The 27,963-nt window shown below is 41.7% G+C and overlaps 1 protein-coding gene across 1 annotated transcript; it reads left to right on the forward strand.

Moving 5' to 3' along the window:
* Positions 1 to 156: 156 nt before the first annotated feature.
* On the forward strand, positions 157 to 27,913 carry si:ch1073-396h14.1 (disintegrin and metalloproteinase domain-containing protein 10). The gene is made up of 15 exons (XM_036519235.1): positions 157 to 232; positions 1,132 to 1,279; positions 1,432 to 1,550; positions 1,665 to 1,820; positions 8,706 to 8,800; positions 9,523 to 9,645; positions 15,000 to 15,092; positions 15,391 to 15,559; positions 21,433 to 21,596; positions 23,832 to 24,003; positions 24,136 to 24,280; positions 24,543 to 24,726; positions 25,227 to 25,326; positions 25,945 to 26,165; positions 26,833 to 27,913. The coding sequence occupies exons 1-15, from the start codon at positions 157 to 159 to the stop codon at positions 26,935 to 26,937; spliced, it is 2,070 nt and encodes a 689-aa protein (XP_036375128.1). The 3' UTR covers positions 26,938 to 27,913.
* Positions 27,914 to 27,963: the final 50 nt, after the last annotated feature.

A 27,963-nucleotide genomic window follows, 5' to 3' on the forward strand; every position in this document is an offset into this window, starting at 1 on the left:
CTATCCCGACTGGTCCGAACCGACAGAAGGTTTACTGTGGCACAAGTCACAGAAAATACTAATGATGGCTATGGGAGGAATGTGTCATAACACACAGTGCATCGCACCCTGCTGCATATGGGGCTGCGTAGCCGCAGACTGGTCAGAGTGCCCATGATGACCCCTGTCCACCGTCAAAAGCCTATAATGGGCATGCGAGCATCAGAACTAGACCTTGGAGCAGTGGAAGAAGGTCGCTTGGTCCGATGAGTCCCGTTTTCTTTTAGATCGTGTAGATGGCTGTGTATGTGTGCACCGTTTACCTGGGGAACTGATGGCACCAGGATGCACTGTGGGAAGACGAAAAGCTGGTCGAGGGAGTGTGATGTTCTGCTGGGAAATCCTGGGTCCAGCCATTGACGTGGACGTCAATTTGACATGTGCCACCTACCTAAACATTGTTGCAGACCAGGGACACCCCTTCATGGCAATGGTATTCCCTGATGGCAGTGGCCTCCTTCAGCAGGATAATGCGCCCTGCCACACTGCACACATTGTTCTGGAATGGTTTGAGGCACATGATGAAGTGTTGCCCTGGCCTCCAAATTCTCCAGATCAATCCACAGCGGCTCCACCTCGCAACTTACAGAATTTGAAGGATCTGCTGCTAATGTTTTGGTGCCAGATACCACAGGACACCTTCAGGGGTCTTGTAGAGTCTATGCCTCGGCAGGTCAGCACTGTTTTGGTGGCACACGGAGGACCAACAGCATATCTGGCAGGTGGTCATAATGTTTTGGCTCATCAGTGTATACTGTTTTACAAGGGTGCCTTATATGAACTTGAAGAAAATGGGTGTTTCAATATTTTTTGTTCCTTTAAGAATTACAGAAGACAGGGATGAGTGTATTATGATTTATAACTGAAGACCTATCTCAACCACAGGTTTTCGAATTTGTCATTGCAAGTATTTCTTTACACGTCCTCATGCAGGAAATAAAGCCCTTTGAAGTGCATTTCACTTGTACAGGTAGTCATTAAGCTGCATGAAGTGTTGCCACACATTCCAAGTGGCTCACATACCTAATTCATGCCACTGACATTGACCTGGTCTTTGTAACTAAACTAGGGCTATATTTTATTATCTCGCAGGAGCTTTGGGTGCCATCAGCCCATTCATAAGACATTATGAAGGACTGTCCTATGACCGGAAAGCTGTGCACAGAAAGCACCAACGAGCCAGGAGAGAAACCAACCCTCACAGTCAGGTGGTGCAGCTGGACTTCAGAGCTTTTAACAGGTACAGTGCCACCCTCTACCTAATGACCCAGCTGGCAAGAGGAGAGACTGTTTCATATGCTTCCCTGCCCATTGTGATTAAAGTCCATGTTGTTGTCTGTGCTGGAGCCTCTTGCGTTTTTGAAGACATAGATTATAACTGGTTTCCTTCAGGACCTTCAGGCTACGTCTGAAACGAGACACAACAGGATTTTCAGAGGACTTTGAGATCCATTTAAAGCAGGGCTCCAAGCTGGCTGATCTTTCTCACATCTACTTAGGAGAGCTGGAAGGTATGGCCTTATGGGGACCCACTCACAAACAGATTCTTGTGCCTTCCCTGCTCCAACAGGCGCTGCCCTATGTCTCAGGTCCACTAACTCTTAACCCTCTGCTGTTTTTCATAGATGAAGGGGGTTCCTCTTGTCAAGGCTCCATTCTTGAAGGGCAGTTTGAAGGCACTATTCAGACAAGGAGTGGGACGTACTACGTTGAGCCTCTACACAGATTTACCACCAGCCAGTCAGACCACCACTCTATCATCTACCATGAAGACGACATTGGTGAGGGATAGAGTTTGCTTTCGCTACATATCGGGCCATAATACTGACCAGCAGACAATGCTGGACTTAAGTTATCCGTTTGAGCATTGTCAATATTTCACTTTATCATTTTTAGCCTTCCTCCACAACTTCATATAACTACACACCTCCAGTAGCTTGGCTTTGGGTTTATGATCTAGCAGTAATGCACTGCTCCCTATGGGTCAGCAAGGAAAGCGTTAAAGTAACAACTATTTCCTGGCAGGCTGTTCTTGAGAGGGGCTGCAGAAGGTGGGGTGGGAGTTACTTGAAGTCAAATCCAAAGAAAAGAGAAACCTGAGCTGGTCTGAGGGTGAATAAGGAGCTTCACGTGACCTTGCTCCCAGTGCAGGGAACCCCGAGGCTCTCTTCTGGCAGTGCAGCGAGACCCCAGCAGCGCAGGGGTCTGGGCCTCTATGCTCTCGGCGAAGAGTCGGCCAGGTGCCGTCCTGTTTAACTGAAAAATCAACAGAAGACTGATTCCGGGAAAATGGTCTGTTGGAGACGTAGTGTACACACTGAGCCAAGACACCCTGCTGGCTGTCTTCCCAGAGTTCTTTTTTAAAATCAACTGGAGAGTTACTGCAATTTAGAGCTCCAACCATTCCATCTTAAGCAAAGCTGCTTGAGCTTTTATATGTGTGCCAATATGTCAGCAAGATTACTTATAATATATGATCCATGCTAATTATACTAAGCATGTCCAATTTGACAGAACCTCCACACAGTATATCATGTATGCATGTACTTCTGGGATGATTTTCCTCATTTCTTCTTCACCCCTCGCCTCTGGTTGTAGTAATCATAATGTGAAGGCTGGGGTTGATCAGGGACTGTAGACTCCCTTTTGACAGACTTTAGAAAGAATTCCCCCTAGGTCTCCATGACAAGCAACTGGCCATTGAAAACAGCTGTGATAATCAGGTCTGTGCAGCTGCCTGCATGTGACTTCAGATATCTACCCATTCTAAAGAACAAGAGAGCAGTGCCACTGCTGACATGTGTGTTAGACATCAGAGTATGTCATAAAAATATGCAGAGGGTCTGTGTGTTATTACTTCATCAAGCCTGCATGATATTCATTACAATCTTAGTGATACAAACCAGTACTTCATGGTAGAAACTATGACAGCAGCTGCGGGCAAATGCACTCTTATTTATATAACAGTAAGACTTCTGCCTGCTAAGGCTGCTAATCCCCCTCTGTGTCCAACTCTGCAGCAGTGTAGTCTTATTGCCTTATGATAGTGAATATCTTTGATACACCTCCATAGCAGAGAATTTGCCGTCATTTATGGCAGGATACCTCAGCACAAAGAATCTTCTCCATACAATTATTTTATGGTATAAGCAATTAAAATGTATTAGGTTTAATACAAATAGTATATGAATGCATTTCCTGTGTTTCAGAACAATGCATCAAGATTCAGTTAAAATAAACAATCCATTGTTTGACAGCTTTTGCAGTAATAAACATGTACCATAAAAGGGAGGTGAGGTGTACTTCAGTCCAGTTAAAAGCAAGCCCTACATCAGCAATGAAAGCGCTGCACAGGCTGCTATGACGATTTACCATGCAGGAGGTTGTACACCAGTTGGATAATCTGAAGAGGATGGATCACCTCATTCTTTTGAAGTTCCCATGCTGTTCTGTGAGCATGCTGAGGCAGGCTAGAGGTAGCTTCCACAGCTCCCCCACTGCAGTGTGTGAAAGAGGGGAGGGCGGAAACAGTCATTCTGAGGGGTCCGAGTTAAACAATACCAAGGAGAGGCCCACTAGAGTCTCTGTGACCTCTGTGGTTGCTGCCAGTCATGTGACGCCTTGTTTGAAGTCACACCACCTCCAGTGCCGGCAAAGGGTAACTTTCGGACATTTCCCATGCTCCCAGTGGCTTTATCACTCAACCACAGGGTTCTATTCTGTGTGTCATTTGCAATAAGTTCCGCTAAACGCACACAGACACATACAATGCCCCAAATATTTGGACCTTTTTTGCTTCTTAACACTGATATTTTATTTTGGGCGTAATTATTGTTTATTAAACAAAGAGGCTGTTGACTTCAAACCTTGACATTGCACAATTATTGTAAAATGCTTGTGCAGACCTGAAGGCTTACTTAAACTGCAGGTGGTTGCAAAGTCGACAGGATACATTAATAAAAGTTTGGACAGGAGTGCTTTGAGATGCTGTTTAAGATCTGGCAGTATTACAAGGTTTAAATCTTGCTATGTTTTAAAGCCTTGATGACAAGGCTTGCAGCTCATGTTTAATTACCATAGAGATGTGCTACTTATAGACACAGTCTATAACTGAATACCCCATTCAGCACATTCAGTGGCAGAACCAAAGTCTTCCGCAAGATTGAACTCTAAAAATATGTCTGGTGTGTATAGTGTCCCCTCCCATCAAGATGAACCATCTGATTGTGATGCAGTGTTTCAATGTGCATTCAGTGGGAATCCAGTTTCCAAGAAATTATTGCTAGTGACAACAAGACTAAGGACTGCTGTTGATCAATTTTCCATATCCTTTGTCCATTCTGCCACTATTCTACATATTGTAATTGGATATTTGACAATATATATGTGTATATACAGTTTTTTCATTTTAAAAAATTGTTCTTGTCTCAAATTTCAGGCCAGACTGCAGGCATTCTTTATGAAATTGCAAGTTTTTATTGCAGTTTCCCCCTTTTCTCTGTCTACATGGAATCATGCTTGCACGATAACCCAGCACTGAAGCACGTGCTGTAGGGAGTGCTCTTGAAATCATTCCTTCAATGGGTCAACGCCCTGCATTTACCCCGGCGTGACATCTGTAGAGAGGAGCAATAGCTTATCATTGGCTAGGAGCACTCAGAAAGGGTGGTGTGACCCAATCGTACGTTCCCCACCTCTGCTTGGCCAGCCCAGCTGCAGTCAGAGTCCCAAATTGAGAGAGCTGTCTTATAAGTAACTGACCGATGAAGAATCCTTCATGTTGCAGGCTGTGCCTTCTTGCACCTTTCTTTACAGAAAATAAGAGAATTATACATTTGTTTATTGTTAAGTCAGATGATAGTGTTGTATAAGAATGAGAACAACGTTTGCATTATTTTTCACATTGACCCAACTTGGACCCAATTTCTCCGCTTTAAATCCTCTCTTACAGAGGTGCCAACATTACAGAATGATTTCAGGTCACAGGGCTTAGGAATCCAATGTTTCTGTTGAATCTGAACCACCACCAGATTGCCACATACCAAACTATTGAAATGAGAGGAAAATGTACATGCAGCAAGATATACTGTAGCACATAAACGTGTAGGTACCGCTTCTCTGCTTCTCTCAACTAATTGTTGATTGTTGTCATATGGAAATAAATTTCTTAAAAATGTGCAGCATTACGATCCATATTTTCTAAAGAAATTCAGTGTTAATATACATTTGCTTGCATTTGCTCGTTGAGAAAGAGTGCATCAGTTTATAATACATAATTATCACAATATTAAACTAATATGTTATGGGTGAATTTGGACATCCTTTCTTTCTTTCCTATGTTTACAGCTTTGTAAACCCCCCAAAAATCATATACATCCATAATCACTACTCAGTGACTCAATAAATGTGTTGCTAAGTATGCCAGTAGTTTCATTTAAGAGGAGTGATGGACACTGTGTGAGTGATTTATGTATTAAAATAGCTGGGGCCGGAAGGGTGAACGCAGTAAGGGCCATTGGAACACATACTGCTTTCTGTCCAACCATGTTCATGGTGTCCCGTATAATTACTGTATCCGTCACATCAGCGGCAAATGGTAGTAAACTGTAGTCAAGAAATGACAGTGTGTTGCACAGGCGTGGTGAAAAATCTGACTGGCAGTGTGCGTGAGAGAACAGTTCTTGCTGTCTCGAGTCTGGACATATCAGGCCAGATGTCATTGCTGTGGTAATCCTGGCATTCCTTAGCCTTTTGGCCTCTGTAGAGGTATTTACCACTGATATGATTCCTAGCTTCTGGTCTGTGGAATGACTTGTGCTTTCCTTTTGCAAAAGATGACATTTTGTCGTGACTGTGTTATTCAGTAGTGTATCAGTAGTGTATTCAGTAGTGTATTATTCTCTTCCTTCACTCTCTAGTGACAGTATGTTAATAATACGTATTCAATTTATTAACAATATGTTTAATCTGCACCAGGTCTATTGTCTTAAGATACTGTTGGGTGCTTAGGGACATGGAGTTCTTGGCCTTTTGGCAGTTCAGTATTCCAGAGGGAATAATGGCTACACCCAAGCTATTATAAAAATGTCATTTTAAGACTGTGATGCAATTAGTCACCTCCTGCATAAATACTATCTTGAGCACAATCAAGACATGGAGTCTCGCAGGAATTTACAGAACACTGTGTCTTCAGTCCTATTGAGAAAAAACCCTTGAAACAGTTCTCCATTAGGAATACAGTCCTGAGGGAATGGCAGGGGAACTATGGTGAAGAGATTGCAGTGAGCTCTAGGGTCTTCCCACATGGGTTAGTTCTGTGGTTTTCACACTGCTCTTTTAGCAGAGCAAACAATAGAAAATTTATGGGTGAGCTGAATGCCATGCAGCAAAAGTTGACACGAATATTGAAGCAGGATAGCTTTATTACTCCTATTCGTCTTCTTCTTCTTCTTCTTCTTCTTCTTCTTCTTATTATTATTATTATTATTATTATTCGATTATTTTATTAGCTTTTATCTGTTAAGAAACGGAGAAAATACACAACAAGACATATACAGGTCAACTCTGCTGCATACAAAAGTATAACAGTAGTAGTAAGTTTTGTTCATGTAATGCCTCTCTTGAACTCAAGGACACTCATCTCCATGAAGATTCAATGGTCAATGTCCACTAAAAACACAGTGGTTGTCAACAATAGTCGAGTTAAACATTGTCCACTCCAAAGACAGCAAACAGTAAACAATTAAAACAAAATCAGCCTACAGACAAAAAGTAAGAAGCAGAATAGCTTTGATAATTGAATCTATGACTGCAGCATTTTTCTGCCTTAGCTGGGGACAAAAATCTCCTATTCAGTCTCCACAACATGGCTCCATTCAATTGTCCTGCTAATGGGACACATCTGCTGAAGGTACCTGTGGCATTAACTTACCATGTTTGCTGTCAGTTTCAGTGCTATTGTTACATTGCCATACAGACCCTGTGTCATAGCATTCTTGTATTAATATTGTGTTTTTTTTATGCTGAAAAGAAGAAAATTTATCTAATAACACATAATGTGATTTAAGGCCTTTTAATATTTCTTCAGATTACACATTTTACAAGTTTCTGTTCTGTGTATATCGAAACTTTTATTTCTATTACAACAGCAATTGCCATCAGTTATCTTACGAAACAAAGTAATAGCTGCTATTAGAAGATTTCTACATGGTCTCATATATGCCAGCAATGCTGATAAAGGCTAGTGTTTTGCCCCTCTTGACACTATTACTCAATTATTTCAACAAACCATGAAATTGTCAATGTCCCTGAAGTAGTAGTCTCAGACAACACGGCTGGGTCAAGAAGTTCTTATTGACACACTTGAGAGATGGCTTGAGAAAATTAAGTCTAGTTCCTAAATGGTAAAATGATCCCCCTCCCCCATAGGGGTCTGAAGTGTTGCTCCAAATGAGAGGTAGTTTTGAGGTACTTTTGTCAATGTGCGTTCCTTAATGAAAGGGGAAGATAAAGGGGGGAGATAAAGCTTCCCCCATTCCTTTCTCAAGATTTTGGGCATCCTTTGAGATGAAAAACATATTGTGTGGTGTGGCATGCTGAGAGCTGAGAGAAGATACAGATCTGGGTGATTAATTCTATTAACTGCCAAGGTTGCTGCCAAATTCAGCTTCTCCGCATCAGCAGAAATACAGGGATTTCTCTCACAATCTTGTTTTCTCAAGTAGTCAGCATTTAGCTAATTCTCAAATTATTTTACTGCTATCCATAAAGAAACCCCAAGAGAAATCTGGCCCATGTCATAAGCATGTATCTCTATTTGCAAACTTTTCTTTGTTCTTTAAGTTTCACTTTCAGTGCTTAGGGCAACTGATCAATCAGAGGCTACATTGCAAAATTGTGTTAACAAAAAAACATACCTACTGAATTCTCATTATTGTGAAGAGCCACATTCATTGTCTAAACAGTGAGAAACACATTACACTGAGTGTATAATATTACTGGCAGTCTCATGGCCTGTCAACTGTTATGTTCCATATTTTGTTACCTTGACAGTCTAGATAAATTACTGCACAGTATCAAACAGTACATCTGTATGTGATGTAACATATGTAGCATGTGCTCACCACCACTGTTCAATAAAATGTAACAGTGACCCACCATCCTCAAAGTATTACATCTGCTTTGAATAGAATGTGGACAGATACATTTTATAAAGGTAAGAAACACAATTTTAACCTGATACTGCAAGTGCAAAATTTCCCTCTCTGTAAATGGACACACAACAAACAGTAAAACCACACAAATGAAGATCATTTCACAGGAGAGATGTATGAATTCCAAATAACCTCTTGTGGACATGAACAGTTTTGTTTCTCTGCCATAGAGAATCCAACAATGTTCTGCAAAACAAAACAAAAATGGTCTGGTGCTACGTGAATTAACCATTAAATCAGTAATTTAAGATGGCTGAATTAATTCACAAACATGGGTTGTTTATGGAATCTGAAAACTTTTATTTTTCATGTTTTGACAAGGAAATGAAAAAGTTCTCAGCAAGTGCCTGGGGTTTGGCGTGCCACTGGCGACTGAGTCCTGGGGGTTAGGTGTGTCGTTGCTAGCCCATTTTCTGGTAATTAAAGAGGGCTGTGTTATTTGTGTGTGTGCAGATCCCATCCGCCTGGAGAGAGGCCACGATGGGTTCTGCGGTGCAGAACAGCTGCAGCATTTTGCCCAACGCCTCAGACAGGAGGAGGCAGCTCAGGTCAGACATCACATCACTGTGGAAACCGAATCCCTCTTTATTAAGACTGTAGCTATTTCACCCTATTTTCTGCCCTCCTTTAACTTTCTTTCCCTGTTCTCTCTCCATCTCTCCATCTGACTCTAATTAAAACCTTCTGATCGTGCAAAACAGAATAAACCAACAAACAGAAAATGAAAAAGCTCAGACAAACATTAAGTCACATTTGGGGTAATGAAAAACACTCCTAAATATAAATGCTGGCATAGGTTCTCTTCCCTTTGTCATGCAGAGCAGAATTCTTTTTGAATTTTTTTTGACTTACTGACTTTCTAATTTCCTTGATTTTACACTGAAGTGAACAGGTGCTATGGTGCACCACACTCATCCCATGTATCTGTTAAAGCAATTAAAGCTAGTCTATTGACCTGAAGAATGAACCAAGGGACTACTGCCAATCTTTAATTACTTATGTCGGGGTCAAGGATCCTTGAATACATTATTGAATAAAAGGGATATTTTTATCGATTATGTAACTTGTTATTTTTTTACCACTTAATTGTTGTGATTCCTTATTCCCAGGCATCAGAGGTATGCTGGAGTAATTGAGCAGATGTCATCCTCCTTCCATATCACACTTCCTCTTTAGGCTTTCCCTGCCCCACCTCCCTCCCATATCCTTCCTTGAGACCACTGTCTCGGTGGTTAATGCTCTCTGGTTGTCTGGCTGTTTTGATGCCCAGGGGGAACCCGTGTCCAGGTCAAGGAGGACAGTGGACTACTCTAAGACCAGCTGTCTCCTCCACCTTCACGCAGATCACCTCTACTTCAAGAGGTTCGGGAGTGTGGAAGCAGTAGTCGCTCAGGTAATGTTTTGGGGAATTTGTGCAAAGTAAAAATACTTTGGGTTTCCAATGGCACTATGTGTGCCATTGTAATTTCTCTTCCAATGGTCATGTTACAGTAAATGATCAAGCGGGCAAAACTGAGTTTTTGAACAAAGCTATTAATTCACAGGGCAGAAAGATGTGGAAACATGTAATTGAGAATAAAAATAACCCCCCCCCCCCCCCCACACACACACACACACACACACACACACACACACACACATACACACATACACACACATACACACATACATACACACACCTCTGTAGAATGAATCCCCTGTAGTGGGAGGCCTGGTTTTGGGAAACAGCCAAATTTGAGCAAAGTTTAAGCTGTTTTAAACAGTAGCTATATAATTACATAATATCTGTGTGCCAGAGATAACAGTAAAGAATTATCCCAACTCTTTCATGACCCCAGTCTGTTTTCCCAGTTTTTCTTGGAAACCTGGGTACTGTATGTGCAAGCCAGCTCACATTTGCACAAAAATTTACTGACTGCCCTGCAGTTTTATACAGTTGCTCAATAGTTTTACCATAGTGAAATCTTGATGAAATTGTAACATTCCCCATAATTCCCAATACTCTGTAGCTGAAATACATGCAATATGTAGTTGGGAATAAACTGAGATAATTAATTTTATTGCTAATTCATTTTCATTTTTTAATTGCTTTTTATTTTTTGGTTATAGCTTTGAAATGGTAATCCCATAAGTTCTAGTTCACTATCAGAATATCTGAACATAATGTCTTAATTTAAATTAACTGCACTTGAATAATTACTTTAATTTACCACAAGATTTATATGAAGAAAGCAAGAAAGTGAAAAAGTATTACTCTGACAATCAGGTTCCTGGTGGTCAGGTAACCAGGTAACCATCACTTTGAACACAGGCAGAGGTATCCAGTCAATATTAAAAGAATGAAAAGATTCTTTTTCCATAAACATTTTTTTCTTCATAGAATAGATATTAGTCAGGAAAAAAGGAAAATAAAACAAAATATGTCAACGTGAATTCAACAAGAATATTCAACAAGAATATTTTACTCAAATGTGCATTCCTCTAAGCTTAGAACAAACCCCCTGTGTCATATAATTTTTTGAACTCTAATGTTTTGTTAAGCTCTCTGTTTAAAGCAAAGCTACGTTTTGCCAAAACACACTTACATCAATACTCCATTCACTTGCTTCTGTGGTTCATCTTACAAAAAGGATTTTAAGGTTCGTTGAACTTCTTTTTAAAAGTCCTGCAGACCAAAACTGAATGTAGACAAGGTGAAAAGCATATAATAAACATTTTCTGTAATTTAAGACGAACAATTAGAAAACAATCCTATAGATCCCAGCATGAATTTTCCATTCTTAAAAGTATGTACATTTCCATCCCATGATGCTTTGAGACTGACCATATAATGATGGGCTGCATATCAAAGTAACTACAGTTATTTCAGTAATGTCCCCTCATAAGTTCCATTTATTCAGAGTGCATGCAAATCTTCACAGAAGCGTACATAGGTCTAGAGTAATAACTGCTTCAGAACATTATCTGAATGTTTTTGATGTCATATATGTTAGACCTCCCAGCGTTAATGCACAGCATTTTGGGCAGTATGTGCCAAACTGCCCATTATGGCACGTGGGCTCTCTCAACTATCACCTGGCAGCTGTGGCCACACTGCCAGCCAGATTGTGATGAAGAAAGAGAGCAGGGCATTAGGAATGCAGGGCGGGTGCCGGGCACTGTGCCATTCCTGTGCGCAACCCCATGTGGTGCACACAAAGGGCCTATCAACAACAGTTCAGACATCTCTGGCTCAGTGCTCCAAAAGTCACAACCCCTGCCAACTCCCTTTGGTCTTTGGCAACGCTGCAGTTGAGCCCATTCCTATCCATTTGCCCGTGGTGCCAGCCACATGGCTGTCACTGTGCCAGGCATGCTGTGTTCCCTGGTCTTTCCCCTGAATTCCAGGGCTGTGGTGTCAGCACCTGTGGCACAGTTCCACTGGCTGGTTTTCAGTGTGCTTACTTGCCATCACCTCTGCAGTAACACTGGGTCAAAGGCTGTCAAAGATGCTGTACAAGCAAACTCAAGACAGTGGTTTAGATGTCTGGAGCTTGACAGAATGAAGAAAGTGTGGATCTCATGTATGGTTGTGAAATTGTTCATGGAATTTTCAAACATGACTCCAGTTGAGAATTGGTACAGACTGTGGTCTGCAGACAGAGCCTAAGCCTGTGCTATTAATATGGTGCAGTAAAGAGTGGCCCTTCAATGGAAATGAAGTATGTATGAATTATTTCTTATTAATATTGAAGATTGATCTTGATCAATACTCATCAATGATGTAAGACAGCAATTGCAGTTCAGCTTTGGAAAGTGGTAGAAGAAAAGAGAAAAAGGCAAACTAAAATGAAAGTAATGATCAATGATCAATCATCTTCAGTTTCATGAATTATGCAGGGGAAATGGTGTAATACATGTGCCTTTCTTTGAATTTTCATTAGCATATAACAATACCAATAGAATTGGAAAGGCACAAAGTAATTGGCAGGGATGGAAGATGAATTACCAAACGGTGTTCATGATGAACTTCAAATTTGACCACACCATGACTATTGAACAAGTCTGCGATCTTCATCCGTTGAGAGGGAGAGACAAAGAGAGAGGGAAAAAGAGACAGTATCAGAGGAGCAGTGAATTACTATGGATGCAGAATATTGTAAAACATTACCAGTCAGGATCTATAAAAAGTCAGCAGGGGTCAGATGCTTTATTTGTGTGTGTGTTGCCAGGTTTATATGGCAACCACTTTATGTAATCTGGCAGTAAGGCCCTATTCAACACATTTCCCATTTCCACCGGCTCTAAGCCAATCAGACTGTTTTTTTTTTTTTACTCATTTTTTTTTTACATCTTGGCTGGTTATATTCTGGTACTTACTGTATCTACCCTATATTTTAAGGTAAACAATTTCTATGATGTAGCAAAAGTCATGTCTGTGTAAATGTGGCCTGGATGTTAGCCTTGATCTCACAAGGCATGATCAAACCCTTATGTGTCCCCTCAGGAACAGGCATTCTCTCCACTCTTAAACATCACATGGAGTTCTTTTTTGCCAAGAAATACATTGTCTTTCATGGTTTTTTAAGCACATTTCATTCTATTGCATCTGTCCAAGACTTAGGTCACAAATGTTAAACTATTGGTAGAAATCAGAGTAGAAGTTACATATAATCCTGTTTTTGGTGGAATTATACTGTAAAACACAAACGTGCTGTGAAATATATCTATGTGACTTATTTATTTCATGCTGCATAATGTTTTAATACTTCTTGTATCGTTTTATTCCTTCAGAACAGGACAAGACTAATGCAATCAGGCTAATACAATGCCTGCACACGGTACAATGTGAAATGGGGACAGGCAACAGTGGCTGTTGCATTGAAAACGTTAAACTGAGGCTTTGTAGAAATCTGGAATCACATTAATGCATTATCCCCAGTAATTATGACCAGTGTGCCAGCACAACAGAGCCCGTTTTCTTGCAGGCAGGGGAACAGAGGGTTGTAGGAGAGATATGCTGCCTGTGGTGACTGGAGGGAGTTTTGTTTGTAATCTTCTGGTTGAAGTGATCAGCAAAGTCATCTGCAGAGAGATCAGAGGGGGTTGGTGAGAGGGAGGATTGAAGAGAAGGTAGAAAACAGTCTACATGAGTTAGACACTGAGTTTTGATCGTGGATTCATAAAAGGAAGCCTTATCACAAGTCACACCTGTTCTGCAACACAAAGCTTGGCCCTATTCTTGCGGAGTGAGTCTGTTAGCTATGGACAAGGCGGAGTGATTGTGCAGGCCTTGCAGTAAGGGAACAGAGAGAATCAAGGAAAGATGACAGGAGAGAAAGGTGGATGCAGTGGAATCGGTAGAAAGGTGAAAGAATCAAGAGGTGGGAGAGGAGCAAGAACTGTGAAACAGAAAGCTGAAGTTGAGAGGTTGCATATTTTATGGTGAGAAGTGGTGGTAGACACAGATAAGGGTCATGGAGGAGGTAGAGAAAAGGAGACAAAGTAGTGGTCAGAGAAGTGGAGGGGGGTAACTTTCAGGTCTGAGGTGGAGCAGTCCCTCAGGAAGACCAGGTCCAGCTGTTTGCCTGCCTTGTGTCAGAGGCTACTGTATAAGCGTGAAGTCAAGAATGGAACAAGGGGAGGAAACCAGAAGCATGAGACGTCTCTAGGTGAATGTTGAAATCCCCTCAGGGGGGTGCCATCCTCTGGGAAAGAACAGAGGAGAACATCCAGTTCCTGAAGGAAGTCTCCCAGGGGACCAGGTGGCCTGTAAACAATAAGACACATTCGAGATGGGTTAGTGACAGTAATAGCATGACATTCATAAGAGGAGGCAGATTTGAGAGAGGGAGTACAAAGAATTTCCAGCTGAGATATGAGCACTCCAGTCCCAACACCCAGCCAGAGGACTGGGGAATATGGGATAAGGAGTATTCAGAGGATGGGTCTGCAGTGTTGTCTGGGTTGATCCATGTCTCTGTGAGGGCCAGGAATTGGAAAGAGAGCAGGGAAGCATATGCTGATGAAGTCAGCCTTTTGGGGTGCAGGCTGACAGTTCCACAGGCCTCCAGCAACAGCTAGGTTGTTGGTGGGCATCACTGTGGGGGCAGACAAGGTTGGAGATGGAGTTGAGACCGAGGAGCAATGGCAAGTGCATCTCCTGCAGGAGATGACAGGAATTGGGAAACACGTGGCAACACTTCGAAGGACTCTCGCAGATAGATTCCCTTGTCTTCATCTAACCAAGGCTGCCACTGTAGCTGCCACTGTACCATCACCCCTGCTACTTAAATACTACAGCTAAGCAATAATGCAACTGTAGAGACATTATTGTAATCAGCTGCTCAATCACCCTCTAACTAAATGTGCCGTTGCTGAATCTTCATAACCCAGCTATTTTTCAAAACAATAACACTAAATTGGCAGGAAACGATAACCACAAATCAAAGACACCAATAGATGTTACAAAAACAATGTGAACGAGCGTGTGAAAAAGCTACGAGCTAGTCTCAAAGCATAAGATAATGCGAGTATTAGCTTCAAATAATATTGTTTACACTAATTGGCAATCATCAGTTAAACTAACCTGATCTAGAACACCAGACACTCCTTCCACAATTGATGAAGTGTATAACATGTAGTCTGTGAAGACATGGTGCGTTTTTTATAGCTACTTTTGATTTTGTTGAAATATTTCAAGTGTAGATGCTGTACTGTAAACTAAATCTCCAGATTCTTATGCTTCTTTACTCTCTGCTCACACAGGTTGCCGCCTACATCAGAGCAGTGAACGACATCTACGATAAAGCAGACTTTAATGGCATCAAGTTAATCAACTTCAAAGTGAAATCTCTCACCGTAAGAATTATACAGATTAATGATGGTAGTGATATTCTTTCACATAACAACCAATTCTCTTAGATTTCTTGTTCCTGTATGTATATTGTGTGGATTAAAATGGGGTAGGGACAGCAAGACCGCAGGACACATTTTAGTTCATTTAGAGTATATTAAAGGTGAAGGGCATTTAGTTACCTGGACTCTCTCATTGTCCCCTTCTGGTTTCCTTCACTGCTCAGTGGCATTTAAAAGTGTGAACAAGGATGCCGTTTGTTGTCTTGTGAGCATGCTCAGTTGATGACAGCATCTGTCACAGGTCATCACTGAAGAGGACCGCTCTAACCCTCTCCATCGACCCTTTGTTGGTCCAGAGAAGCTCCTCAGCCTCTTCTCAGAGGCAAACTGGGGCAACTACTGCCTTTCCTACCTGCTCACCAACCGCGACTACAGCGGAGTGCTGGGATTGGCCTGGGAGGGGAAGCCAGGTGAGAATATCAGTCACAGATCAATGGAAACACCCACAATCCATAACCCGAGTCACAAAAGTGTCACATGTCTCTGAATTTGGGCTGTGACCCCTTTCACATTGTGCTGTCCAGCAAACCTCTAGTGTGACCATTCATCTGAGTAACTGAGAAGCAGACTGACCACTTGCCATTAACCCTGGGTTTTTCCTTTTGTCTGTTTATGTCCTTGACATGTTTACTAAAGAGGCATTGAAAGGTTAATTCATAGGTGTGCAAAGATGACTGAATGCCTTACAAAAGCTAGGCAAGCTGATGCAGTATGTGGAGAAGCTGCCTGACACTCCACATAAAAAAACTTATATAAAATTTTATAAAGCCACAAACAAAAGAACCAGTCTGAGTAGACAGTCAGACTAACTGAGGCAAAATGTCAGCCCCAGCAGCTGCATTTAATGATCACTTGATTAGGCAGGTGCGGCCCATTAACCAATGGCTGGTTTTGTTCAATTGAAAACACATATAATTAGTAAATGACAATTAACCTGTATATATGTATTTGATGTGTAATGAACTCAATTATTGACAAGGATGAAAACTGACAGACAAGATCCTATTAACAAACATTTAAACATTTAACAAATTGACTAAAAATTAACAATATTGGGTGGAAAGGTGAAGACTCTTATTCAGACAGTATATGCCTTTCTTTTATTTCAGTTGATTTTTATGTGTTTTGAAATTACATATTCCATAATGACAAAACAAAATCAATATACACAGACTGAGGTAATGTATGTGCAGGGCACATTGTGACAATTATAATACAAATACTCCAGACAATCTCTGATCTCAGGCCATTGCAGCACTAAGGAAGTGGATTAATGCAAAAATGCATCAAATTTAAATTTCTACACCAAATGGCAAGCCATGAATCATATGATGGGAGGAGCATCATGGGACCTAAATGTAAATTTGCTGCAGTTGTGAAGGAAACTAATTTAATTTTCATTGAAAGTAATTGGATAGGTCTGTACCTCAAAGTGATTATAAACTAGTCCATTGGGTTATGGAAGCATCAACAGAACATGTTTTCAAAAATGGGGAATTGTATCATGACTTAATGGTCTTTCCTCAAAGCAGCCCAAAATGAAGACTTTAGACGCTCATTGTTTGTGAGAATTCCTCTGGGCTTTCACTCTCTGGCTCCATAATTAACATTCCTGTCTGCACTGCAATCAGAGCTGTGGTTCCCATCCCTCCACTGGGAATCTATTGTTTCACTGAAATGATGGTGATTAGAGCCGCATTGATATTACGTTGTTGGCTTACTGTATGCTGCTACAGTAAATTAAACAATCTGTATTTAGCATATGACGCCAATCTGATCTCCTTGGTGCCAAGTTTATTTGAAGTCTCAGAAACAGTTTTCTGTATCTTACAATAGCATGATCATTTCCCTGATATTGAAGGTAAAATTAATCAGAATGTAGATGGCAGAAATTGCATTTTAAAAAGGAATTGCACTTTTATAGGCTTTTTTGGGAATTAATCCAATGATTGCAGAAAACACAAGAATATACATCTTGTCTTTATTAAAGAACAGACACTTTTTGCTGTGTCACGTTTGCGATGCTTGCACTTGATATACGCCTTCCATTTTGTTCATTACACTTTTCTGTTGGTGGCTTTGGAAAATATGCTGCAAGATTTAGAAAAGCCCTAAAAAGTGTCTTCCCAAGGTTTTGCTGGAATGTACCATCAACAGCTCTTAATACCACTATTGTCTAGGAAAGAATCAACAACGTGCCTATATTTTAATGTCAGAGAAGTCTGGTAGGGCTGGTGACAAAGCAGCCTCTGTTTTGTTATTGTTTTTGCAAGGGAAAGGGGAGATCTTTTCCCATGGTGGGCTGAGCTGTGAGTGTGTAGCCATCACATTGTCAGCTGAGGCTTCTGGGATTGGCTAATCAGAGGGGTGTGAGGGGGCACTTACATGGTGACATGTGATGGGAGAGCAATGCATACCACCTCCGTCCCCCACCTCCAACCCGCTTTACCACCAAAGGAGACTTGATGACCGCATTCCACAACCCAGGGACATAGGATTTGTCACCATGGAGAAGGCTTACATGACCCACCCCCCCCCCCCCCCCCCCCCACTCCCCTCACACACACAAACAAGCAAACAAACACATGCTGATATTTTGGGGCCTTTGGAGTGTATGACATTGCTTTGACTTTGACTAGCTTTGAGAAAATACATGTGACAGCCAAAAGAATTCCCAGCATGCAAGAGCTCGGAAAGATATGACCCTGGCCTCAAAAGGAACAGCCCCCATTATTAACCACAGCAGTACGTTTGGGTAACATGAACTCCATGGTATGGTGGTGTAAACCCAAGGACCTGAGTTGCCCCTACCCCCCACCCCCACCCAGTCAGAGAGAGTTGTTGTAATTCAGGCCTCGTGCGGTTCTTTCCCCACCCCAGGCTTGTTTATAGGTCTTTTTCAAAGACGTCTGTCTGTTGGGTGGGGGTTGGGTAACCTTGCCATTTCCAGGCAATTGAAGTCACTCAAAAAGGTGTAAGTCAGTAAAACAAAACAGTCTGATAAGTTGTATCACAAGTTTCTGGCTTATTAGGAAGTGACACAGTAGGCTCTCTCTTTTTTCCAGATGAGACGGTTTTATGTTTATTGTCACACTTCCTTTGATATCCAGTATTGCCGTCTGCACCAGCCAAAGAAGCAATTTGCACATTTCTGAAACAGCAGGACAAAAGTTGTTGTTGGATCACAGTTGGTCTGCTCCACAGAGTATGGATTCTTTGTAGGACAAAAAAGGAACTAAACAAAGCATGAAGTCATCTCACATCCCCAGCTGTCCCAGTGTTTACAGTCCCTGTAAATGATTCTGCCATGATGGTGAGAAATTCACCATAGAAGCTCTGCCAGTTCTGCCAAGCTCAAAGCCCATTGTCAGACAGAAAAGTAGCCTGAGCCCTATGAAAATGCACAACACTACTTCAGGCCAGTGACCTTGAGGAATCCGAGAGAGGTCTAAGATTTGAACACTACAGTCTCCTAAGGCCAGAACTGACTCTATCTATTTTCTACTGACATCCATGGCCTTACGCTGTCTAGAAAGTGGGTTTCATCAAAGTCTGTTTTAGTTGTGGTTTTTGGGTCAGTGTGGAAATGCAAATGCTGGCTACTTGCTCCGGTGAACTCACGGCAGCAGAGCCTTTGCCCTTTCTTTGTCATTCACTCAAGCAGCAGCTCTTTGTGTATGTCCTCAGATGCCTTGATTTTTAAAGACTGGTGAATGTAAAGAATATAGACATGTAAAAATGGATTTAATTTCACTCCTTTGAAGGCTGTGTTGACAGGATTTCGCATTTTGAATAGTCCCTAGTGACTATGTGACTATGAGGAAACAACTGGTGTGTGGATGTATGTGTGTGTTAGTGAGTGTGCACTGAATATGTTTGAGTTTGTCTGTTCGGAGAAAACTGAAGTGTCTTTGAACTAGTCCATCATTGACTTAAGTGTCCTTGAAACTAATGTTTCCACAAGTCCACAAATAGATAAACAAGCATGGTTTTTGAATAGCCATGAACCTTTCTTTTCTTTTGTATGCTTTGTCACACACCTTAAACTTTTATTGAATTTCGTTTATTTTTGGACAGCCAGAGAAAGTAATGATGAGTAAATACAGAAAAGCACCCCATGCAACTGCATGGTGAACTGCAACAATCAAGAGACTTAGGGACAGTCTAAAAGAGAAAGTGAAGACAGGTCTGGCATATATACATATGCATATATATATATATATGGAGCAATCCTCCCCTATCTCCCTGAAAAAGGTGTTATTTTGCATTCTGTTGAAGGGGAGCTCTATAGCTGAAGGTTTCTCCAGAACTGGGACTGAGGCAGGCCATATTTCTCTGTCAGTTTAGCAAAAATTAGTAACTGCTTTGTGCAATCCAGTGTTTTGTTGCTGAAATTTTGAGGGAACATCGCTGATTACTTTTGCAGACCCCCATCCTTCTTTCACTCACGTTTCCTTGGAGACAGTTAAATAATAGTCCCTGTTGTTTGAGATGTAGGCTGTTATATAAATGGGATATTTTTTAACCCTAAGGAGCTAATGTATTCTTAAATGCTTTAGCATGTCTCCTGCTGAAAAATCAGCCTGATCCCAGGACTGGACTAAGGGAATCCCAGTCCCAATCAAAAAGACTTGCAGACATAAAATTAGAAATTACCCCTGGACTTATGCTGCAGGCTGACTCACCAACATCAGTGGATTTCCCTAGAGTATGTTGTGTTGTAATATGCTCCCTTAACTCCATTAACTCCATGTAGGAAGTAGATCAAGAAAATGTGGTTATTTCTTTTTGTTCAGGTCCATGTAAAAATGGGGCCCCTTTGCATTCCAAACATTCTCTTGCTAATCGATCAGTCACTTTGTCCCACACACACACAGATCTTGTAGGATTTCCCACTGAGTGAGTTAGTCTAAGCCCCAGATCACCCCCTCTACATACACAAGGCAATGCCCTGGGGTTTTAGTGACAGCTCCAGGAAAACGTAATATTAAACCTCAAACGTAAGTGCTGAGGGCAAGAGACACCAAAGTGCAGTGCTATGTGTGAAAAAAAACCCAGGTGGTTGTAACTGATGTTTTAACCAGCTGTTTGTAACTAAGGTTATGTAACTCTGCAGGCATAGTTTGACATTGGAGAACCCCCAGTCCCCTCTGTGCAGTCTGATACTATAGAAAGAGGTCAGGACACACTGAAGCGGCCCTATGAGCTTGTCAGTAATGCTTTTACAAGGACTGAGGGCATTGCTAATCTGAGACACTCAATTTAAAAGCCACAGATGGTAGGGCGAGGTATTTACAGATGGGTTGAGGTGAGTTATGGTTAGTTATGTAAAAGAGTATTCAAACAATATGGCATTGTTTTTTCAAAAGCATGGAAATGCTATTGAGTGTGGTAGGAATGTGCAGAAGACTTTATAATTTTATCCAAAATCTTGAATTATCTTACGTAATTGCCTAATTATATATCTGTCACACAAATTACCTCCCCTGATGCAATATTGTGTTCTGAGTCTCTGTGGATAACATTAATAGAATGGCTGTGTTATTTCCAGCTTTAATTGACCCTATTCATTCTTTTGAACCAAAGATTCACTTTTCTATAGCATTAATATATAAATCTTTTTTCTTTCCAGAAATCTGACAATATGCATTTTGCATTTAAAATATTGTAGAGATGATATTACAGGTACTTGGTAATGAGTGATTTCCTGCACCATAAATGAAATTGCACTATAAAAATGCACAAGACAACAAATACATGATGTTTTATTACAATGTACTCCAAATTTGCCGGTAAACATGTAGTTCCATTCTCTAACCCACAACGATGCAATTCCAGCTGTTGATATGCATCATTTCTGCAGAGTATTCTCCAGTGAACACAAGAAACAAACAGTGGCAGATTGACCCTTTGCTTTGTTTGTTTCCAGACACGCAAAGCTTGCTCTTTCTTGACATATTCAGGTGTGGGTTGCGGGCTATTAGACAGCTGGAAACGATGCATTAGTGTTGTGGTATTATCAGGCAGCCTGTGTTAACTCAGGTTGTCAAACTATCAAGATTGTAACTCCATCTCCATCCCACCTAGAGGACATAATCTCTAAAAGATAAATTCCAGGCTTAGAGGTGATGACAGCCAATGATAAAATGCCTCAGATTAGTCTAACAGTTTACCAGTGTGGGTGGGTTATCTGAAAAAAAAGTTATGGGAACCATAAGAAGCCTAACAGTGTAAACCATGTTGTCTCATGTCATAAATTGAGAAATCTCATTCTCATTTCCAGGAAACTCAGGAGGGATATGCTCCAAGTATGTGCCAATGCAGGATGGCAAAAACTCTACTCTGAACACGGGCCTGATCACACTGCAGAACTATGGCCACTACCTGTCCCAGAGACATGTCCATCTGACCTTTGCCCATGAGCTAGGTCACAGCCTGGGAGCCCCTGTGAGTGATGCAGTTCCTGTTGTATACAGCTTCATTGTCATCCAATCACCTTCAGCAGAATGTTGTTGAACACCATGGCTGTTTCTTTTTCTGTTTAGTTCATTACTTGGAAACGCATCATTTGCACATTGTAACAATGATCTCACTTCATGTACTACAAGAGGTGCCTCCCCTGCTGCTGCAGTGCTTTTAGGGGGCATTGCTATTTTTCAAATGAAAAAAAATGTTTTTAAATTTTTAAACATTATCTTGAATGATTAGATGCAGCATGGTTTTCACTCATTTTGAGAAAAAAAATGCATTTGTCTTTTGGCCAACAGGACATGAAATTCCCTTTTTGATAGCTGTTGAACATATCTTTGAATGATTTGTTTCTTTACATGTAATGGAGCATGACCAAATTTGACAACCATGTGCTGCAAAGAATTTTGGCGAGTGCTCGCACGCTATTTAGGAAGATGGCCGTAAATGGGGTGAGAGTTCTCAATCTCATTTTCCCCCACCACAGGTGTTACTGCTCTTCATAACTTCCCCCTCCCGATGACCTTTTGCCCACTACTGCTCGTGCCCCGCCTGTCCCCCAACACTCTTAGTCCTCCACAGGCAGTGGATTCCTCCCCAGCGTTCCTGACAAGATTAGTTCTGCTATGGCATGTCTGTCTGTGGTCCCTGATGAATAAAGTCAGATCTGGTTGCCTCCAGCCCTCCCTGAATACACTCACAAGCATTCTCCATTGTTTCCGCATGCAGCAGAGGCAGAGGGCATGTAGAGAACAGAACAGCCACTTTACCTGTGATTTATGACATAAAGCTCGTGAGAGAGTTTATGACCTATGGCCCATTTCAATGTTTTTACCCAGTGAGTGTCAGGAGGGGACACAAGTCGTTCTCTGTGGCCTGGTTTTATGTGCGCTTAGTTTAGCATGTGCTGTTCTAATGTGCCCCATCATGGCAGTTTGAACATCAACCGACTGAGTCACTTGCTGTTCGAGGTGACATATTTGGATTTGAACTTTTTTGGTAGCACCTACAACTGCGTGCATTTGCATCTCGGCAATTATGCTTTTATTATTCCTGTTAGGGTAAATTACGTTTTTGTTTAATTAAACTAACTACTGCTGGAGAGGTGGAGATGAAGTGATTTTTTTATGTGAAATATCAATGATCTGTGAACAAGACTGTGCAAAGTAGCTAAAGTAAGCACTGAAATTATTCTTTCTAGCTGCAGTGTTTCACACGGGGGAAATGGGTCTGCTTCCTCATGACTTTGTTAGGCATAAGGTCACCCTACTAATGTAATTAGAGCTGGCCAGCATACTGTTTGTTGTGGAAATGCCTTTGGCTGACCTCAAGTGTAGAAGCTATGGTGCGTCAGGTAGAGATGGACATGTTCCATGTCAGGCGCTTATGTGATACAGACTTGCTGTAAAATAGATGAACAAAGAAGAGCATAGATGAAAGTGCTCACTGACCACCAGTAGTAAAGACAAGATTTGTATCGATACAGTCTTCCTCACTCTGACTGTTTCTCTGTTATTTGTTTTTCCTCTAAATGTGAACAATAATGATTAATCATATCAGACCCTGACATTGTAGTTTTAGTATGTTATCTTTTCAAGTTTTATATATTTTCCTCTGGGATCTGTGGTTGAGTGATTTTATTGCATTATTCCTGTACAAAAAACGAAGATAAAGAAGTCTCAGCGGTTACCATTCACAGGAGAGCCTGTGGTCAAGTGGTCATGTCTGTAATGCCTGGCATTCTTTGCACCAATGTCAGCTGGGGTCATTGGTGCAAATGAGAATACCATGCTTTGAATTTGTTAAGGTTCACCAGCATAAGGAACACCTCAACCGTAACCTCAAAATGAATGGTTCTAATTAGTTACAACAGCTACATCTTTTTTGGAGGATTCACAGGATTCTTGTAAACAGAAATATTGGGTCATACTTTCACCAGGGGTTTATATCAGATTTTAATTTTAATTTTAAAAAGAAAGGGTACCAGGAGGAAAAGCCTTTATTAATGTACTGGAACTCCTGATCTTGAAGGCTTTGCACTCTGGTTTATATGCTGTCAAGGGAGGTAATGCTGCCTCAAAAACAAGCCTTCTTTGTAATCCCTTCAATAATATTAAATTACTAAAATATGTTGGATAAAGACAAGACAAGGAATTGACAGTCACGGTTTGTCTAGCAAGTCCTCTGTCTGAACCTCTGGAGTCTGTGTTACAGCATGACGAAGGCGAAGACTGTGGGAACCTGGGGTCCACTGGAGGGAAAGGCAGGTACCTCATGTTTCCTCATGCCACCAATGAAGTTCAGGAGAACAATGACAAATTCTCCCCATGCAGTATTAAACACATCAGTCGTATCCTGGAAATCAAGAAGGACATGTGCTTTGTGGGTAAGCAGCTTGGCCTTGAGGTCCTCTTGTAGACAATTTTCTGCTTCCACATCTATATGGGAAACAGACTTTTTAGCATTAGAAATCAGAAGCCTATGAGTGAGATGAGATGAATGTATTTTCTGTCTGTAGTCAGTGACCAGCCCATCTGTGGAAACCAGATTGTTGAGGAGGGTGAGGAGTGTGATATTGGACACAATGAAGCAGATCCGTGTTGCTATAGTGCTACACAACCAGTGGGTGTCCAGTGTCATCTGAAACCTAACAAGCTTTGCAGGTACGTGATTACGGATTCGAAGAGCAGTGTTCCTGCTTTGCATGCCAGACGGAATTCTGATGCAATCTCTGTTCTCTGTGTAATAGCTTGAAAAAGGTGCTGTAAGTAGCTGAATGTTTTATGGACACTGGATGCACCAGGGGGAGAAAAATTCTGATGTTTTATCTCAGGGCAGATGCAAATGAAAATCTTTATTCCCCCCTATATCAGAAACACATCCCATGATGAATAGTTGTTGGCCTCTCTCTCTCCCTGTGGTCAGTCCCAGTCAAGGCTTGTGCTGCAGTGCCAGTTGTGACTTCAAACGCCAGGACGTTACCTGTGAAGAGGAGTCTGAGTGTCAGTTGAAGAGCCAGTGTTCTGGAACCATGGCCACCTGCCCCACTCCTGGTGCCAAGCCCAATATGACAGCTTGTGGCCTGGGCACACGAGTCTGTATCAGTGGGGTGGGTAAAAGGGCATGGAGGGGACCCAATCAATACTTTTAGCCATTTCACAAATTATTATAACTTTAAAGACACTCTACAGTAAGCTGAACCTTTTGAGTCAGTGCTCATACTGAGAATGTCTGCCATGTTGCGTTGTTTTTTTTTTCATAATTTTACCTATTAGAACGATGAATGATACGTGGACGATGGTTGTATGATTTGAATGAGGAGATTGCTCAATTTGTAAACTGTAAATTCCAAACAAATGACTCCCCAGTGGTGGTGGGGGGGGGGGCGGGAGGGGGGACTTCCTTACTTCCTGAAAACAAGAAAACGGGAAGAACAAACAAAGACCTGTAGGGGGAACTTGGAAAGATTTAGTACACTCCTGGTGCTGATGCAATGTGGAGTTAGATAATGTACAAGAACTGAAAATGTAAATATTTGCGTCCTTGCAGAGAGGCAGCGCTAATGTTTATGTGCTGTCATGCACTGAGACATGTGCTCTTCCTTCCCAGGAGTGCTCCCTGTCACTGTGTGTGAAGCATGGGTTGGAGCAGTGTGACTGCCCTGGAGAGTCCATGAAGGAGAAGTGCCACATGTGCTGCCAAGAGCCAGGTTACTGCGTCTCTCCCGCAGCCATCCACAGCACTACCACATTCTCTGCCTCTGCTTTCTGCCAGCATAGTCGTTTTACATCTTTGAATCATGTGGCTAACGTTCCTACCCCTGGGCTTTCATGCTCCGATCGAAGGAGTGAGTTTCCATGCCTGACCAAGCAAATGGCCTTTACCTAAGCTGAAGGTTGTCTGACAGTATTGGAATTCTTCAGAATTTAACCAGGAAGTTAAAATTATTCTTGTGTAATTTGGACACAGTCAAAACACCATGGTATTACGACCTGTTACCATGACAATGATACTAAAGGGAGACATTGCAGTTCCTGATATTGCTCCAGAGGTAGTCTTTAAGAAACGTCTGTTTAGACACTTACGATCAACACAATAGTACCTACTGATAATAAATTTGGCGGAAGAGTAGTGGGCCCGTGAAAAAAATGCACTCTGGATCTGTGGGTCACGCAGTCAAATAACAAAGAGTTCACTGCTATTACACCCTTGAACTGTATTCATCTGGTCCAGAAAAAAAGCAGCCACAGATATATTACTCATTTTGTTAGTATGGATTGTGCTGTCATTAACAAAAACATCGTACCTGTATTTTCCTTCATGTCAGGTAAGCCCAAAACCTGTGCAAGCACCACCTCCTCGGTTTTGTCCAGGTTCTTCCGAGGGGCCCGCATTGCTCTGGTGCCAGGGGCTCCCTGCTCGGACAAGCAGGGCTACTGTGATAAGTTCCACATGTGCCGCCTGCTGGATGCTGATGGGCCCATCGCAAGGCTGAAAAATGCCTTTTTGCATCTAAATGAGTTTGACGACCTGGCAGAGTGGATGAAGGTTTGTGTGGGTGAGAGGGTGGCAGTCATTATTTAACTGACTTGATGTTTACTGTGACTTTATTTGTAACAGTGCTGAAGGTCTCACCAGATGTGAAATGCCTTTTAGTGTGATGTGTACCAGAGGGCTTCCTGTTTTGATGTATTATTATTGGATGGCCATGTGTCACTTTGCTTTGTGCTTTAGTCTTGTATGGGAGCGTGTCGGATCAGGCATGTGAGGACTGGTCTAAACGCAGACATTCAAAGGAGCTGCTCTAGTCACAATAAGGGTGAAGGGGGAGGGTCTTCTGAGAATGTTTTTAATAACTGAAGTTGTCTCAAGTCTGACCTTTATTTGCCATCTCTCATTTGCTTGGTTTGGGTCCGTGTGTTGCTCATGCTGATGTGTGTTACCAATATCATTCCTTTCTGATCTTCCTTACTTGCTTCATGTTCTCTACGCTGTTCTGATAGTTTGATTTCCTTTACCACATCTCCTCTAACAGAGAAAGCTCACTTATATTTTGGCCGTTTGTACATATTCGTACTAGAAATGAGTGCACTAGTGAGTGATTGCTTTCCTCACAATGTAGTCAAAATTGTCCAACATGGACTCCTTTTTTGACAGACTGTTGTGTGCACCTGTGCTAGAATGAGTGTTTGATTTAACTTGTTTTTTTCCTCAGGCTCACTGGTGGGCAATTCTCCTCGCCATTCTCACTCTCTCAGCTGTGATGGCAAGTACCGTCTTTCTGTTTGGGAGGGCCCTGGACAGCGAAGAGGCTGAGTAGACACCATTGCACCTACTCCCAAAAATAAAAAAAAACAGAGGCTGCTGCAATACAGCAATGCAAAGCTTGTCATGGATCAGCCAGGCCATCTTTGTATGTGAATCAGTAGTGAAAGAGTGCAGATGATTTCAAACCACAAATTCTTTCTATTTTGCAGATTACAACTTTGTACACATTTATCCATTTCCATAGTGATACGCTCCATGTCCATAGCCACCATAATCTGTAGGTCATTATGCATCCCAGCACATCTGACAGCACTGCATATGATGGGAACATGTTTACATTCCCATGTGTGCTTTACTATAAAACACACTGGGTCAGATATGGACGAGTCATGTGCTTTGAGTGTATACATGTGACTCGGTTGCATGTGCTCTCTTCTTTCACACTCGCTTGTCCAAACATTGTGCAGTGTGACACAAGTCCTTGAATGGACTTCAACTTGTTTGCTCTGTACATAGCCATCTGAACCTGATGTCTAATTTAAGGTTTGACAATCTTCCAGGTTTCCACAGTTGTTACATTACAATACTGTGGTAGCTTCTTAGTGCTCAACCAGTATGGAGGGTAGGACAAATGAAAGTAAAAAAAAAAAGGAGCAGTCATTGATGAATGCCATTGAGCACGATGTAGTTTGCAGGCCTGGCTGCGGTCATCGTGGTGCAGGTTGGATATTGCTAGAAGGTGGTTAGATAAGGTTGGCAACGCAGTTGAAAAGGAACACAAGGCCTCACACCTTCATTCAACGTGTACCTTTCAGTTGTGCAATTTTGATGACAAGCCGATGTCAGCTGTGTTTGTCTCGTCATCCTCACACTTCAAAAGTAAATGATGGGTTACCATACTGAACTGAACTCGTGGCATGAAGTGCTGCACAAATGGCACTTTCCATTGCCTCAGAGGCACCTGCCTGACTCTATCGTTCTTGGAAAAACGATAAAGGTTGTTCTGTTGCGTCCTTGGTTGACAAGTGCCCATTTTCGGAAACACAGAGTCAATGTTGTCAGCTAGTCAGTTAAATGA

This window comes from Megalops cyprinoides, chromosome 2 (genome assembly GCF_013368585.1).
Source record: "Megalops cyprinoides isolate fMegCyp1 chromosome 2, fMegCyp1.pri, whole genome shotgun sequence".
In the NCBI taxonomy this organism is placed as follows: Eukaryota; Metazoa; Chordata; class Actinopteri; order Elopiformes; family Megalopidae; genus Megalops; species Megalops cyprinoides.

Coding starts and splice junctions, on each gene's coding strand:
- si:ch1073-396h14.1 (XM_036519235.1), top strand. CDS start 157: ATGACCCCTGTCCACCGTCAAAAGCCTATAATGGGCATGCGAGCATCA. Junction 1,280..1,431: donor GACTTCAGAGCTTTTAACAG/GTACAGTGCCAC, acceptor GGTTTCCTTCAG/GACCTTCAGGCTACGTCTGA. Junction 1,821..8,705: donor CTACCATGAAGACGACATTG/GTGAGGGATAGA, acceptor GTGTGTGTGCAG/ATCCCATCCGCCTGGAGAGA.